Genomic DNA, 17,959 nt, shown 5'->3' on the forward strand with positions numbered 1-17,959 from the left:
AGGGTGGGGTTTGTGCCAAATTCGGACCTGCCTGTTGCACATACGTGCCAGCCAATGATGCAGGAAATGGAACAATAATGGAGGCCATACAGACTCTACATAACCTACGGAAGAAGATGGCAGACGAGGGGAGGGGGGGTGCCCCCGACAAATGGTATTCAGGGTGGTTTGTATGGATGCCATCCTGGTTGTCAGGACTGGTTAAGGGGTTATTCCCGATACTTGTGGTGATCTTATTGATGTTTTGTATCTTTCAAATAGTGGTAGGATTCTGCAAGAGGGTTAGCCAGAAGTTGGGTGGGATGTTCACTATTAGGGTAGCCAGGAAAGTGCAGGAGGACGAGGACAACATATATACACTAATGAATGTATGTGGCAGGGAAGGTGAAGAAGTAGTTGAAATGTTACTGAAAATATAGAAAAAAGAGAAGGCCCACTTTTGCTAATGCATGAATTAGGAGGAAGATGTGCAGAGTCGTACATGATCAGAGAAGAATACAGGCCCATAATGCTCATGGCATCCAAATAGAGAGCTCAGTACAGGAAGCAAGACAAGGACAAGCAGAAACATTTATTCATAGTGCAGCTGCAAGTAGAAGGCCAATGATAGCTTAAGTCATAACTTGATAACATACACACAGGGAGGGCGCACATTCCAATCCACGTTCACAAGGGAAGGACACACCACAGTGGTTTTAGAAAGGGCACACGATAAGCTTTGATGCTTGAAGGGCCAGCAGATGTGCGAGGGAGGCCAGACAGACATGGTTCCAAGTCTGGAGTTAGTCAAAGGAGAAAGTACTGATAACCTTCAGAACGTGAGATAAAAGACATTGCGGTTTATTAACAAATGTGCCCATGACAGATGTGTAACCTTTGCTTTTCTGTAAATGCGTAATTAGATGCTTTCTCACGAGAAACGTGGCTTCATGCTAACGTAGGTAGAGACACAATGTACCAAGCAGGCGCTTAAATCAAAAACGCATGACAATCGATGAGATGCATTCAAGGTGTCGTGAACATATAAAAAGGGCTGTTTGAACTGACAAAGTTGAGTGTGGTGTCAGTCACAGAGCTGTGCTACCCTCCTGGCCATTATTCATAAATGCTCATATTATCTGCCAAACAGAGCTGTGTCGTTCTTTGATTCCCGACCCTACAACAGACCCCATGCAATCTTTAATAAGCATGCATTCCTGTATGGTCACATGGCTGGTCATGCAGCCATTCAAGAAAATCTGTGAGAAGTGTCTGTGGGCCTTACTAAATCACATGTTGTCTCAAAATATCATATATTGATCAGTGTCCTATGGAACAACACCCCCCCCAAATTATGAGCAGTTTTCAGCACAATTTCTTGTGTGATCTTAAGTAGTTCTTCATATTCAGTTCAGAAATATTATATGGGGGACAAACTGGCATTTATATAGCGCAAAAACACTTTTTCAAAATTAAGGACCTTGGGGAATAGTGGAAGTAGATGGGGAGTGTCAAACCTGGGTTTAAGACTGTCATGGAAACATGCATTTAATCCAATTTTTTTAAATAATTGGAATAAAAAAAAAAGACAGCTCCCGACTGAGTAAAGATATCTCAATGGAGGATAAGACAAGGTTACACTGGTTGAAAATTGGAATAGTATTCAGATCTCGCATTATATATTCCACAGCTCACAGACTGTGCCATGCATTACTGGTTTTAGTCAGGCCAGGCAATACTGATAGTTAATATGCTTTAGTTTTAGATAATTTTGTACACATCACAATTCCTTATTTTATTTCCTGTTATAATCCTCAGCCTAGCATTACTGGCTCCAGTCACGCTCTTCCCTCAGTATGGCCAGCACAAGGAGCATCTTCTTCACGTTTTGCTTTTTTGGGCCCTGTTTTAACTAACTTTTCTGTATTCTCGGGTACTCATTCAGCCCCAGATGCTGCTAGGCTGTTGGCAACGGCACAGCTCCCACTGGCCACCACAAACTGGGAGTCATCAGATCACTTTTGCATAATTCAGCAACACTTTTCCCGGAATTTGCCATGGTTACATTTTGTCTTGATCTGGATCTTTACCCACATGGGCAATTATCCATGGCACCTGACTCGTCGAGGATATAATGAATTTTTACCTCAGCCCTCTTTTCCTCCCCCAACTTCTTATTTTTTGCACCTTATCACACTCATGGACCCACAATATTTCTTTATTTACTGTTTCAGCTACAAGCCTTACGATAAAAAATAAAAAAAGCAAAATACAACCAATATGATAAAAACAATTAGCACATTTTAGAGACAATAAAAAAACTGCATAGCTAAAAAGTGCAGCGAGCAACAATATAATTCCAAACAACTCACAGAGCAGTTAACTAATTCAGAAACTCCTGCCCACTAAATTACATATGCAAATACAGTACCATCATCTATGCTCTGCAATAGCGCATTAGATGCCAAATACTATTGTTGACCCCCTTTGTGCAAAAAGTGCTCCAGAAGGGGAAGAAAAAGTGCTATGTATACAACAAAATAGCACCAGCAGGTGATACCCTGATACTACAAAGTCTCCAGTGTCCACCCACAGAAAGGCAATAGATAGATACACGGACAGAATGATAACCATATGATGTTAAAATAAAGTTTTAATGACATTAAATGCACATTAGGTACTTTGTGTATATATAGTTTAAGGGTCGATTTTCTTCAACGGTTATGTACCTCAGGTGTGTTAATACCTAGGGTTTGTCTTTCTTTCCTTTGCAAAAGCTCATGGCATGCACATTGTGTTCCATTCTACTGTAACAGAGGTGAAATAAGTATGTTCTCCCTTCTTGTGAACAACTACCTGAAAAGCAAACCTAATAATAAAATAGGTATTATTATTACTACCAATAATAATAATATAAACAAATATTGTCATAAACAATTTAAAACTACACCAGATGCCATCTCTAAGCACTGTAAATGACAGGTGTGACCTATGCACAAAGTGATGGTCCTCAATTTACTGACCCAAGAAAGATAAAAGTGACTTGGCTCTGCTAGGATTCAAACTTACGTCCTCCAGGTGAGAGATGTCAGCAGTGGGTCTTTAATTAGAGCGATTCAGTGACTGAGGTAGTTTTTTTTAGGTGCCAGAGGGAGAGAAAGTTTCCTCAAAGAGCAGCAGTCTAGATCTTTTCCCAACTTAAAGAAATTATTTGCGTACACACAAACTATAAAATGTGGGAAAATATTTCATAGTTCCCTGTGAAATATGGAAATTATCATATTGACAACCCATGTTAGACCCGACAGCCTTAGGGTGGTCTTGCCCCTTAATCTTTTGCATAGTTCCTCTACATTTCTGACCTTGTTTTTGCAGACTTTAGGACTCTATGCACTTAACCAGTGCTAAAGAGCTTGTACTCTCTCCCCGAAACATGGTAACATTGGCTTAGCCCCAACTGGCATATTTTACTTATACTACACATGCCCAGACCTGTAAATTAAATGCTACTTGTGGGCAATGATTGTGCCCCCCAATTAAGTAACTCTTTAACCATGTCTCAGGCATGCTACTGCAGAGTCTGTCTGTGCCGTTTTATACTGTATTTTCGACCTGGCAAAAATCACCCTTATGCCAGTCCCAAACCTTCCCTTTTTATACATATACGTCACCTCTAAGGCAGGCCCTCAATAACCCAGAAGGCAGGGTGCAATGCACTTAAAAGATGGGCCGTATTTTTAAGGTTTACGTGTCCTGGTAGTGAAAAACTCTCCAAATCATTTTTTTCACAACAGCAATGCCTTATTTCTTCCATAGCATAACATTATGTAAGTGCATCTTCTAAGTGTAATTCACAATCTGGAAGAGATAAACTTTTTGAGTATGGTGTCTTTGGAATCACAATTTAAAAATCACAACTGTGGTGAAGTCAGATTCTAAATTGCAATTTTGAAAATGCTACTTTTAGTAAATTGCCATTTTCTTACTTTTTCAATTTGGTGCCTACTGCCTGTCTTTGATATCTTATCTACAGTGGGTGACATATGGGCTTTGTGTACCCCCCAAAAAAATAAAACAGCCATACACACATACACAATGAAAGCTTAGGTGTGACTTGATAGGTCATTGTGGGAGGATGGGAGGGAGGAGCAGGACTTAGCCTGACACCTGAATAGGCTATGTCCTGCCCCCACACAAAGTGCTGCATATCCCCCCTCTAGTGAGTGTGGAGCCAGGGCAGAGAGAGACTGTGAACTTTAAGGACCTCTCTTTGAAGTCTCCCCACCCCCCCACATCAGAGGCACCACTGGACATAAGAACTGGACTTCCGACCCTACCAAACCAGTACACTTCTGGACCTGAGGGCATTCTGCCAGGATGAAGAACTACTGTGCTGCTGAAGGACTGCCACTCTCCTGGACTGCTACTTTGCTGGACTCCTGCCTTGCTGTGCTGTCATGCTGTCTGTTTTCTTGCCTGGGTAAGAAGGACTGGACATGAATCACTTGAGCCCAAAATGACTCCAGGGGCTAGTTTGTTGGCCGGCCTCCTGATCTGAAGTCTCAGGGACATAAAAGACTTCCAACTGCTCTTGAACACGGACTCTGCTGCCAGCGACTCTGCTCTGCCAAGTGGTGCCACCTTAGTCCGGGACACTTGGAAGTGGGCCTAAGATGGCTTGCTCCAGCAGAACGAACGCATTCTCTGCTGCTGGAGCAGAATCATTGCATTGTTGCTGTTGCATGGAACAGAACTGGTGCATCGCCTTTGGAACTGCTACTGCTGCGTTTTCTCACCAGCATAAAGTCCTCAAATCTCCATCGATGGCAGCTTTGACAACCATGGAGGAACTCTGCATCACAGCCTCTGCGCTCATCGGAACTGACGCATCACCTCCACAGCACAATGCAGCCTCAACATCGGTCTTCACATCACAAGCTATGGTGCCTGTATCCTCAATGGCGAAGTAACTCACACCGCAGCCTCATCACATTTCGGAACAGATGGATCATCGATTTTGCAAGAAACAGAACCCACACATCACCTCTACTACATTATCTGGAACCACTGCAACACTCCACATCCAGGACTTAAGGTACTTTGGTTCACCTGGCCTCTCTTGGGTTCCTGTAGCCAGCCTGCTCTCCATCACAGTAAGCCTGATTATTTTACTTTGTCCCGGTCCGCCGCAACCATATATCCCCATTGGCGCTTCTTGCATTTAAGCATTATTTTACAGTTTATTCTTTAAAAATGTGAAACTCTAGATCTACTTACGGGATTTGTGTTGTTTTGGTCTTGATTTATTTATTAATCTTAGTCTCTTTTTCTAAACTGGCGAGGATTTATTTTCTGTGGTGTTTTCACTGTTTGTAGTGTTGCACAAATATATTTCATACTGCCTCTAAGTTAAGCCTGATTGCTCTATGTCAAGCTACCAGAGGTTGAGCAAAGGTTAATTTAGGGTTTGCCTGACACTTACTCTGACTAGGATTGTGGTTGCTGTCTGAATAATGTTTACACCCCAGTCAACCAACAGCCGAATAACGAACAGCCCCCAAACCAAATCTGCTGTGGTTTACTATTATCAGACTTACTACATTATTATTAAGCAGCAGGAGGGGCAAATTAAACAGCGAAGTTATTGTGTCATCATTCTCTGGCAATATTATTTTCATCCATATTAGCTAGAAACAGCTTTTGTAGAATATGCAAATTATGTTTCAAACCCAGTAAGTCATTTGTTATGCTGTAGGCACTGTTGCCACAAAAAACAAAATCACATAAATCTACTGGCCCTTACCGCCATCTATTATTGTATCAACTGCGCAACCTACGTTGCTGCGCTAAGATGCCCTAGGGGAGAAAGCAGTCCAGATCCATATTTAATAAACGTGGCATGCTGCTGCTCCCTTCCCCTGCAGTGATGCACAAACTGGCTGACCTACTGTCATGGCATTACTTTTCACTTTGGTGCAAAGTATGTGCCTGATGTCTAGCATCACTTTTGGACAAGATAATCCTCCAGTATCAAATACATGGTTAGACTTCTCCCCTTAACATTTCACACAATGGGTGTGTGTTGTACAGTGCAGCTCACAAGCAGTGTGTGAAATCGAAGGACAAATAAAAACGTTTCTCCTGTTTTATGCCTCCTCCAAAAATCAGTTATTCTTTCGCACAAAGCCAGGTGTAATAACTACAGACGACTCAAGAGTTCAGCTAGAAAGATGTTTATTCTTCAACTCCTCACAATCCACTCACAGAAACCCACTTCAACATTCTACCCCAAGCTCCCGGTGATTCCAAGTGTCTCAACATTCTAGGGAGAACGGAATGTGCCATATTATTACTTGTGGTTCATATTTAAGTATAATTTGACGGCTAACTGTGTTGCTACGTTAACTGATCTTTTGTGAAATATATATATACATATTTACAATGTCAGACAGTGTCTTATTAAATCACTGCTTATAACACATATCTCCTTCCCTCACAGAAAGAAAACATAGTCTCTCTGCCATCTTGGAACACTAAGGTCACGTGCACTTGTTCTCCTACCTGAAGTAGTTGGAACTTGTTCATCATTGTTCAATGTCCCAGTCTCGTTTATAGGCCAGTTTTCTCCTTCATAGCAAGGCATGATTCGATCCATGCTCCATACCTTACCATTCTGTAATTTAACAACATTCCGATATACTTCTTTTATTTTAATGGGATCCGAAAATTTGCTTCCATCGCTGGAACTATGTCTGGGAAGTCGGATTCTTACCCATTGGCCTACACACCATTGTTTGTTCTTGGTTCCGAATTTCCTGTTGTGCCATTCCACATACCTATTCTGGTTACGCTTGAAATCCTCTACTGATACATTCCTTTGTTCCTGTACTTGTTCTCCACCCTTTAGCCAATTGGGATTCAATTAGGTACCGGGTTGTCTGCCCTTCAACGATTGAAATGGTGTCAAGCCCGTGACCAAATTTGGCGTGTTATGATATGACCAGAGCATCTCATTTAGTGCACGATCCCCAGGAACACCTGACCTTTTGGCTCTTTGAGTACACTCCTTTATTACTCTATTCATTCTTTCTACTAACCCGTTAGCTTTTGGATTGTATAATGCCGCTCTGAAATGATGCACTTCCCAATTCTTAAGGAACTCTTTCATGTTATCCGACGTGAACTGAACCCCATTGTCCGTCACCAAAGTGCTTGGAATTCCCTCTCTCATGAAAGCTTCTGTCAGGAATTTGATGGTTTCACTTGTGGTTATTTGATTCACTATTTTGTACATAGTCCAGTGTGAGTGGTAGTCCACTAATACAAATACATACTGCCCTTTGTTCCCCAATTGATTCGTAGGACCCAAGATGTCCAGACCCAGTTTATCCCATGGTTTTAAAGGAATTTCTACTGGAGACAGTGGAGCTCTGCGTGTCACATGGGTTTTGTCGCTTGTCGCACATGACCAGCAGTCCTTCATGACTCTCTCAACTTCGTTGTCCATCTGGGGGAACCAGTATAAGGCCCGTAATTTATTTTTTGTGAGGCTACGCCCCAAATGTCCCTCATGTGCCAGTTCGACTAGCTTGGTCCTCAATGCACTAGGAGGTATTATTCTTTCACCTCTCATAATTAGATCATTTGATAAATGAATTTCAAATCTGACATTCCAGTAATCTCTTAAAGGTTCCTCTACATCCTTTGCCCTATCCGGCCAACCATTTATAATTTTGCTTTTTATTAATTGCAAAATTTGATCTTTTTCAGTTTCTTCAATCCATTCCTTCTTAGTAAGACAAGTTAGATCGACCCACAATATGGATTCTGCCTCTTCCTGATCCTCTACCTGCTCCTCTATTTCATTATCTCCCGTGGATCTGGACAAAAAAAAAATCGTCTACATTCTTTTTGTCTCCTGGTACATACTCCACGCTAAAATTATATCCTTCCAGACCCAATAGCCATTTGGCTATACGTGGGGTAGCACGTTCCCTGCCTTGTGTGGTGAATACGTTAATTAGGGGTTTGTGGTCAGTTTTGATTATAAATGGTAGACCCCATAAAAAGAATTTAAAATGTGTGATTGCCCAGAAACAAGCTAATGTTTCCCTCTCGATGGTGGAGTATTTCTTTTCTGCATCATTTAATGCTTTTGATGCAAAGGCTACAATTCTCTCTTGGCCATTGGTCTTCTGACATATCATGGCTCCTAACCCTTGCCCACTGGCATCTGTCGATACATACGTCTTTAGTTTAGGATCAAATTTTCCCAGATGAGGGGAATTAATTATGGCTTCTTTTATATCTTCGAATGCTTGTTGACATTCCTGATTCCAATCGAATTGAATGTTTTTCCTCAAAAGTGATCTCAAAGGAGTGGTAATCATTGCAAAGTTCTTTACAAATTTCGCCATGTACTCTGCAAGGCCTAAGAAGGATCTGAGTTCCTGTTTGTTAGAGGGGGCTAAGGCTTCTTTTACTGCTTTTACCAGACTGTTTTTAGGCTTGATTCCCTCCTCTGATATAATATGACCCAGGTATTCTACTGATGACAACCCAAATCGACATTTGTCTTTCTTAATTGTCATGCCAGCCTTATCTAAAGCTTGCAGAATGCTCCTTAGAGTATTGTCATGCTCAGACTTGCAGTTCCCATAAATCAACACATCATCTTGGAAACACAACACGTGTTCCATATCTCTCAAAATATTTTGCATGATGCGTTGAAATACTGCTGCCGCCGAAGCCAACCCAAAGGGCATCCTGCGATATTGGTAGGCTCCGAACGGGGTAATAAAAGAAGTGAGGGAGCGTGATGATGGATGAAGCTCCACTTGATGATACGCTGAAGAAAGATCAAGTACACTAAAAAAAATTGCTGGACCCATTGTGCTTAGCATTTCATTTATTTTAGGCAGCGGGAACCTCTCTATCCAAATATTTGCGTTCAAGTCTCTGAGATCAATACACACACGCAAACCCTGACCACTTGATTTCTTGGTGATCACGATTGGAGCAACCCATAATGCACTGTCAATTGGTTCGATGATTCCTAGCTGTTCTAACCGATTTAATTCTTGTTTTAAAGGCTCTCTCATCATTAGTGGTACTGGTCTAGCCCTATGTACAACGGGAACTGCACCATCTTTAAGTATGATTTTGTGCTGATAATTTATTAATTTGCCCAATTTATCTTCAAAAAGGTTAGGGAATTCATTGCATACAAAATGATCATTCTCTGGATTTCTTACTAACCAGACTGGATCTTTTCTGTTAGGGTCTAAACGTATCCCTAGATCACGTTGGTGTTCCCATCCTAAAATATTTGAGCCTTTGCTGGTGAAGTACACTTTGGCCCTAGTCGATCTACCCTTGAAGGTTATCTGCATAGACCTCATACCTTTTAATGGTATCGGATCACTATTGTATCCTCCCGGACTAATGTCCGCCGGTTGCAACTCATACCCTTTATCTTTAAATTTGCTCACATAAGTGTCAAAATTTATAAATGTGTATGGTGAACAAGAATCCGCGTACATTTTTATTTGTTCTCCATCGAGATCTATTACACATGATGGGTACTTAGACTTCGTGCTTATGTCATTCTCTACCACTTGCAGTACACATTTGTTGTGCTTATCTTGGGTCTCTTCCACCTTATGTACCATTTTCCTACCATAATTCTCATTTCTCTCTCCCCTACAAACTCTTGCATAGTGCCCCTAATTACCGCACTTCCTGCATATGCAATTCCGAGCTGAGCACTCGGAACTGTTGGCCAAAGGTTTCACACTACCGCACCTGAAACACCTATTCTTAGCATTCCCCATAACACCTTTCTTATTAGTGATTTCATGAACCTTTTGCTCCTCATTTTGTTCCCTATCATCTTGGTTGAATGTATGTTTCACTTCCATTATGTCCTCTTTAATAGACGAGTTTTTAAAGGCCTTTATACATTCTGTCGTTTGTTCAATGCTTTTTGCTATTTCTATAGCTTCCTTCAAGGAAGGGCTTGTAGTTAATAGTCTTTCCTGAACTTTACATCTCACTAGTTGGTCTCTAATGAGCGAGTCTTCCAAGAGTCCAAAATCACAGGTCGCAGCCAGACCTCTTAAACAAGCTATGTAACTTGATACTCTCTCTTCCCTCCCTTGGATTCTACTGAAAAACTTGTGCCTTTCTAACACGATATTTACTTTCACACCAAAATGTCCTTCTAACTTTTTAAGAGTTTTGTCATACGCATCAAGTTCTTCATCCTCATCTTCCTCCTCCTCAAAATCTGTTAAATTGTCATAAACTTTGCGCCCATGTACCCCTAAATTGTGTAGCAAAATGTGCTGCTTCCTTAGCGGGGAAAAACTTTCTCCACCAATCGCTATTAAGTAGGACTCAAATAATCTTCTCCAGTCCTTCCATAATAGGCTTGGTTCACCTGTATCATTCAGGAAGGGAGGAGGTTGATTCATACTGGCTGCAGCCATATTCCCCCAAATTCTCCTATTCGTACAAGGTATACACAGTGTAATCTGTTTACTGGGATTGCACCCTTAAATATTATGACCAATGTGTTCATACTTATCACCTATTTTGTGTTTACCATTAACATTGCCACACAATTAGAAATTTCTTAACCGCACACTTGTCACAATATAAAACACATATGTCCTTTATAAAGAGTTAAGAAATCATCAGAACACCAAGAATGTGAAATTCTACAATATTATAGCATATGACAATAATTTGTCCTTTTGCAATGCATACAATAATGTCAACTTGCAGTTTTTTTTTTTTTTCCTTTTCACCTCCTTAAGTTCCTGCTGTAATGAGAATGGTTGCTGTCATGCAATTTAAAATCAGAGCGTTGCTCTGGGGTTAATCGCTAGGGACTGCCCTCAGATGACGCCCTCAAATCGCGCTGCTCCGACGATTTCCTGCCATGTTTCCTGACGCGCTATGAGCGCTTTACGAGTGCGTCTCCAATATCCTGCCGTATTTCCCAACGCCACAAGCGCGTCAAGAGCACGTCTTCAGTCTGTCTCCAGTCACCCAGAAATGCCGTTCGGCTGTCAGCAGTGCCTCCAAATGACAGCGCCACGACTGATGACGGCGCCACGGTTCACCGCTCTGTCGCTGAACCTCCCTCGCACACGAGAGTCTCCAAAACACCCGAGGTGCACCGGCTCAACCACCGCGTATGCGAGAACTTATCTTCTCACAGGTAAGACGCCAAATTCCATCAAGAACACCTGTTTAGCGCAGATCAGGGAACGCTTCCACATGCCTCCCTTTCACTCCTTAACTCGGCAAAAATGAACTGCTTTCCAAAACGCTGCGCTAATTCTCCTCCACTTCACTTTCAGTTCACAGTCTTGACGACGCACCTCCTGCACTCGATACTGATACACCTCCCGAGTTAATGATGGGGAACAATCTCAGACTCACCCCAACTTGATTGCTGATGGAGGGATATAATCTGCTCACAATGGTCTGCTCACAATGAACGTCACTTGGCACCATCACCCAGGCGAAAGAGTGGTTAATTAACTGATACAGGGGTGAGGAGTTACACTGCCCCTGCGCAGTCCATTACTTGTAAATTAGGCGCATCCCACCCTTGTCGCCAATTAAATTAATCTGTAATAACTACAGACGACTCAAGAGTTCAGCTGGAAAGATGTTTATTTTTCAACTCCTCACAATCCACTCACAGAAACCCACTTCAACATTCTACCCCAAGCTCCCGGTGATTCCAAGTGTCTCAACATTCTAGGGAGAACGGAATGTGCCATATTATTACTTGTGGTTCATATTTAAGTATAATTTGACGGCTAACTGTGTTGCTACGTTAACTGATCTTTTGTGAAATATATATATACATATTTACAATGTCAGACAGTGTCTTATTAAATCACTGCTTATAACACCAGGTCTGATATTTTTTGCAGATCTTGCTGTGTGTCAAAAACTATGAGCGGTAGAACTGAAATACCCAAGAACCACTGACAGAACCATTGGTGCAATGTAGCACAAAGCATAGAATAGCGATATTTGCGCTATAAAAAAAGCCCACTTTCCAGTGATAAAAAGAGTTTGGCGCAGGAAAGTAAACTCCCAATCACCACATTGTCTGACTTTACTTCATCCTGCGTGCCTTTGTGGTGATGCAAAGTCTTGATAAATCTGCCCTCTTGTTTTGTTCCTTTGTCTCGGCCCCTTCAATCATGTCAAGCAACAAGAATTGTAATGCACTTTACATATGAAATGCAAACAATTCATTTGAGCCACTCAGTACGCTGTTTGAGCAAATGAACTAATTGCATTTCGATTGTGAAAAGCAAGCCAATCTCCTAATCGCACAGGGCTCCAGGTATGGGAGGCCTTGAAACAAGTGAGCAAGCCAGCGGGGTGACCTTTAGTTCCCCTATTAGCTCCAACACTGAGAAGAATAGTTTTCTTGACATTCACAACCATGCACAACACCTGCTTATCTAGCCATACAGTTTTAGATTATCAACTGCTGCTGATCCTAAAAAGCAACTCAGTTTCAACTAGTGAGATCTCCTAGAAACAGAAAAATGTGTTTTTTACAAAAGGAGTTTAGATTATATTTCCAACACCTACCAAAAGGTGCAAATTAAAATGTTCATGTCCCAACGTATGTACAGATTTTGTGAAAATGCTATAAATTCGAATCCCAATGGTAATTAACTTCCTTATTGGTGAAGATCAAGTAGGTTTTATCCCAGGTCAAAAGCTTTCTACAAGCCCTCAAACTTTCAAACAGGCGGATGGAGCCTGCATAACAAAAATCTGTCCCTTAAGTTTATTGAAGTAACAGAAAAGCATTTGATCTGCTCAGTGTGGTCAATACTTGTGGAAATCTACTATAAAAATGTAATTCGCTTAAATTCACCATGGTTATCCTTACTATGTTTCATTGGCTCTATTGTTGAAAAATAAACTGCAGACCAGTATCCTTAAAATACAGTACAGGCGCCAGTAGGCATTACACCTGTCATTCCTTCGATTCAGCTATAAAACTACGCCTTTTGACAATACAGACCAAAGAGACTTATGGAGAAACCCAAAATAATGATTAGAGATGTAATCAATAAAGGGCCCAGCAGCTTGGGCATACTGATAGGAACAACAACGTACACGAAAAAGCTGTAGCTAAGCCACCAGACAGAAAAAAATACAATTGTTTATTACGGGAAACATCCGGAATCACAAATCCGGAACAACAAAGTCGTGAACAACGCAAGCCGAACAACGCTTGCATGAACAACAAATTTGTTTTTCTGTTAACCACGCATGTGCTGAACAATGCACATGCGTGGTAAGGCACAGAAAAAGGGCGTCAGCAGCGGGAAAGGGCACTGACAGGTAAGTGGGGCTGGGTCAGGGTAGTTCTGCTTTTTAAGGGTCAGAGTGGGTGGATGGGTAGGTTTGTTTTAGGGATAGGGTGGGGGGTCTGCTAAGTTATGTTTTTAGGGGTGGGGTGGTCAGAGTTGTCTTAGTTTTTAAGGGGGGGGGGAGTAGTTTTAGTTTTAGGTGCGGGTGGGTGGTCAGGGTTGTCTTAATTTTTAGGGGCATAGTACTTTTAGTAGCAGGGGGGTCTGGCTTGTTTTAGTTTTAGGGGTGTGGTACTTCTGGGTGTTAGGGCAAGTTGGGGGGGGGGTCACATGCTGGAACCACGCATGCCGTCCCACACATGCTTGGCATACCTTTATAAGGAAAAATAGTTGTTTAGGCATGCGTGGTAAAGACATTTGTGGTAACAACGTGGTCATTGTTTCAACCGCGTTGTTTAGGCATGTGTGGTTCCAGGGTTCGTTGTTCCATCATACATTCATTTATTACAAAAATCACTTTACATTTTTAGCACAGGTTTAGAAAAAGTAACGTTGTGCTCTTGTAAGGGTAAGAAGCAAGAGGCATAGGTAAAAACAATTCACTTAAAAATGAGCAACAGACTGTCCAGCGTATGTGATCTCATAGGCCACAATACAGGTGCATCTTCAATAGATATTAGCCATCAGTAATGTAGTAACTTGAACAGTCCATATTACTAGAAAGTCGAAATTTTGGCACCTGAGGTTAACTTGACTCACAAGAGCAATGTGCTGCTGCACAACATCACGTTTTCAAAATTCTGTGCTGAAGATTTGACATAATAATTGTTTTGTTATGATTTAAATTATGTTTAACCATTTATTGTTTCTGTCTCTACTTACAACTTTTCGTGTATGTTTCTTTTATTATACCTGCGGTCCAACTACTGGGCCCTTCCTATGTCAAAATAGTACTATATAGTGAACTACTGTCTCTACCCTGAATGAGCCACTTCTATTGTACTATAATTGCCCGGGGTACCCACAATTATCAGGCCTACCCTGTCTTTTTGCTACAAAATAATATTTAGGCTGGGCTCTGATTATTTTGCACGGTGCTTAAGAACTGATAATAGTAATGTTTGGAATGGGCCTCATGCCTTTGCGTAAGTATCCAGCATATCAGGTGTGACAAATACCGCTTAAACCAACGTTTTTCTAATGCATACCAATACTGACAATCCCTGAACTGTTTTCGAGGTTTCCCCTCGAAGATACTTAATATTTATTAGACTATCCATTAAAGTTGGAAAATTCAATGATCTGTTTTAAAAAAAAAAAAAAACAGATGATTGCGAAGATCCCTAAGCAATTAAAAAAAAAAAAAAGAAAAGAAGAAAAGAAGAAAAGAAGAGGAAGAAGAGGAAGAAGAGGAAGAAGAGGAAGAAGAGGAAGAAGAGGAAGAAGAGGAAGAAGAGGAAGAAGAGGAAGAAGGAAGCACAGATGTTAAAAGTGCTGTAGATTTCGTATGAATTTGCCAGTAGGCAGTTTCCAAAGAAAAAGTTTTGACAGCTAAATTGTCTCTCAAAATCATTTTGGTGAGATATTGCTTCTGCTGAAATGTGACTTTTCCAGGTTTTCTTCCACTTGAAACAAAAACAGTAATTGCAGGATTTTTCACCCAAATTCTTAAAAATATGGAGAAATTGTACAGGTTTGGTGGGTTTAAAAATATTTCTAGAAGTTAAAGGAAGCAATGTTTCCCACCTCTGCATACCTGTATGGTTCGATATTTCTTGACATAAAAGAACTTATTTTGGTGCATGACCCACAATGTTTTATACCTACTGGACCTTTTACATAGCTATATCACATGTATTGTACTTTTTAACATCTATGTAAGAATCACAACTTATCCTCACATTTCCAGTGTGCTTAAAGCAACTGGAAGATATAGTTTAACTTTACCAATCAGGCTGACAGTTTTATCAGCTCAAACATATATCAATAGTTAGCCAAGGTACAATAGTGTCAAAGTTGATATAGATAGGAAGGTACCACTATATAAAATTAATCCTGTCCTACAAAAGCTTAACAAATTAATTTGAGATACAAACATACTGCTTCTATTCTGTGAACAACAGAGACGGATTTATTATTGCCTAGTTCTGCAGGCATCTGATAACAGCACAAAATCTGGAACAGATCTTTTGTCTTTTCTACAATTTTTGCTTAATCTCACCAAGGTAAGATCTACTCAAGTGATCCCTCGCCTTCCCAGTCTTATATTTTATTTTGTCTTAGTACAAAAGACCTTGTGGTGTGATATATGTTATGTACGTTTTTTAATAACATATTATTTGTTGGTAGCTCTGGGAACACAAAGGCACTGGTGTATGAGTCACACAGAGAGCACTTCCTTCAGCCTATTAAAAGAGTAACAGTGAACAAATGCTATCTTGGTCAAATTGTTGAGGGCAGATTTACAGAATGGGTAGAAAAAGACCTGTTAAACCACGAAAGGGATTCATTTTCACCTATTTGACTTATTCCCAACACTTTCAGGTGGATGCATGCATACTCAAGTATGTCGAAATTTTGCAGAGTAAGAGAACATAATACACACAAAAAAGCTGACTTGTCATACAGTAGTTACGGGGGTAGGTTAGGTAATGAGATACACTCCCGAGTCTGTATCTCTTGGCCACATTTTTATCTTCTCTCTCAATTCTCAAAATGTATTGGCCTGAAAAGATTCCTAGTCATCTATCTGGCCAATCGTGCAACAATGTAACCAGTCCATTCAGAGTCCATCAAACTACTCTCGTGTTGCCAAGAACGCATCTGTATTCCACCCCCAATAGGCCGTATGTAGCACTGGCAGTGTCACCACTCAAGCTCACAATAAATGTAATTTACTTCCGTTAACTAGTTAGGTCACTTAATTCTGCACAGTTGGGTCACTACATATGTGTGTTCGCAAACAAGTGCAGCATACTCGTGGGATGGTCCATCCGTCTACTGAAGTAAGTGAGGTTAACACTACAAGCGGACTGCTTAAGCAGAAGAGTGAGTGTATATTTAAGTAACATGCATTTACATACATTACGATGTATGTGAATCAGGGGTACGTTACATAAACGGAAATCATGGCTTTTCTTAACACGTAAATCAGAAATAGAGAAGGCCCTAGAAATGTCCAATGTCCTCTCCTCGTCCGCACAATGCACCGCAATTGTGCATTAAGACACAACTTTAACTTTAGTTAGCAAGCTCCGGCATCTGCGGTATTCAGAGCTTTTCTGCTGCACAGTCACTATCAAGGTCATGCCTACTAGACTCCGGTGAAGAGGTTTGAAGGTGAACGTGTTAACCTTGAAGATGAGCTGTTGGCCATGCTTTAGTGCTGAATGATTCAAAAACCAGGATGTAATAACTAACACGTTTGTAGCGTTTTTTCCCCATCAAACATCACTAAACACTCGTTCAACTTTAGAAAGTTAAAATGTGGCCATCTGATCAGTGTGGGTGTTAATTCGTTTGCTAATATGCACAGTCCAGTACCGTGATTCTGTGAAGGGGGGATACCGCTTTCTCCCTGCCAGTCTCTCCTTGTGGCTTGTGCTCTTTCTTACATGTACTGCTTATCTTGAACCTTACACAGAAACACCTTGTACTCGCTAACCGACGACCAAACTGGCGTTTTTGGATTAACAAGAGCGAGCGCCTTTGAAATATGCTGTTTGGGTGAAGGTAAAGAAGCCCAGTTTGCACAAGACCTGCACAAAAATGGCGTGAACTACTCAGCGCTACAGCTCGGGTGAAACCGGAAGAGGAAACCCATATGGAGCGAAGCATTGGACGTAAGCTTTAGGCAGCCAGTGTTAGCTAACCACTGTTCCTACCCGAGTCGCACTGTGTCCACACAGGAAGTTACACTGCACAACTGAACATCTTGCTCTTCCTTATTGGCCTTTACTCGTGCTTTTTACCTTTCACGAGCAGCAGCTTGTCCTTAGTTTTATCGGGGTGCGCTGTTGCTGACGCTGCTGCATCTCCCTGCGGCTCAGCAGACTCCATACCCGCTGCCCAGCCCATGGAGCCAGGGGGAGGCTACCACGGAAATCCCGCCCTGTCAGCAGCACACACAACAAACATGGCATGAGCACACAGGCGTGTTATTAGGCTAGCTCTGCACTCTGCGCAGATGCGGAACGGGGCGTGTTTATACTGATAATAGGGCGCGGCCATATACGTTCCCATGTAGATCTGTCTGGTTTCGTTAACCTCTTAACTGCTAGGAATTTGTACCCCCTCTTGGCAAGCTGTTTTTTGGATGAAAGGGGATAGATCGTGTTTAAAACTTCATACATTTGTTTCGACAGCGGTATCCACACCAAATGTGTCTTATTTTTATCAACGCCCTGGGGATTCTTAAGGTGCATTTTGCTTTATGAGGCGGCAATAGGGGAAACGTGCTGTGCAAGAAAGTGAAGGAGCATAACGTGGTTGCACCATTATGCATCCTAAAACGTGAAGATGGAGGGGTGGTTATTTTCCTTATGTAATGTGTTCAACGAATTGTTAAAGGTGGTACACTGAAAAATAGTACTAAAAGTTCACACTGAAAGTTAGCT

The 17,959-nt window shown here is 41.4% G+C and overlaps 1 protein-coding gene across 2 annotated transcripts in view; it reads right to left on the reverse strand.

The window, feature by feature from the left end:
* TMEM242 (transmembrane protein 242) overlaps positions 1-17,513 on the reverse strand; it is a 76,487-nt gene extending 58,974 nt beyond the window's left edge. For both annotated transcript variants that reach the window (XM_069235299.1, XM_069235300.1), the window contains exon 1: positions 17,315-17,513. In XM_069235299.1, coding sequence (XP_069091400.1) covers positions 17,315-17,420 — 106 coding nt within the window. In that variant the 5' untranslated portion in view covers positions 17,421-17,513. The remainder of the gene's footprint in view (positions 1-17,314) is intronic.
* Positions 17,514-17,959: the final 446 nt, after the last annotated feature.

This window comes from Pleurodeles waltl, chromosome 5, assembly GCF_031143425.1.
Source record: "Pleurodeles waltl isolate 20211129_DDA chromosome 5, aPleWal1.hap1.20221129, whole genome shotgun sequence".
NCBI lineage: Eukaryota > Metazoa > Chordata > Amphibia > Caudata > Salamandridae > Pleurodeles > Pleurodeles waltl.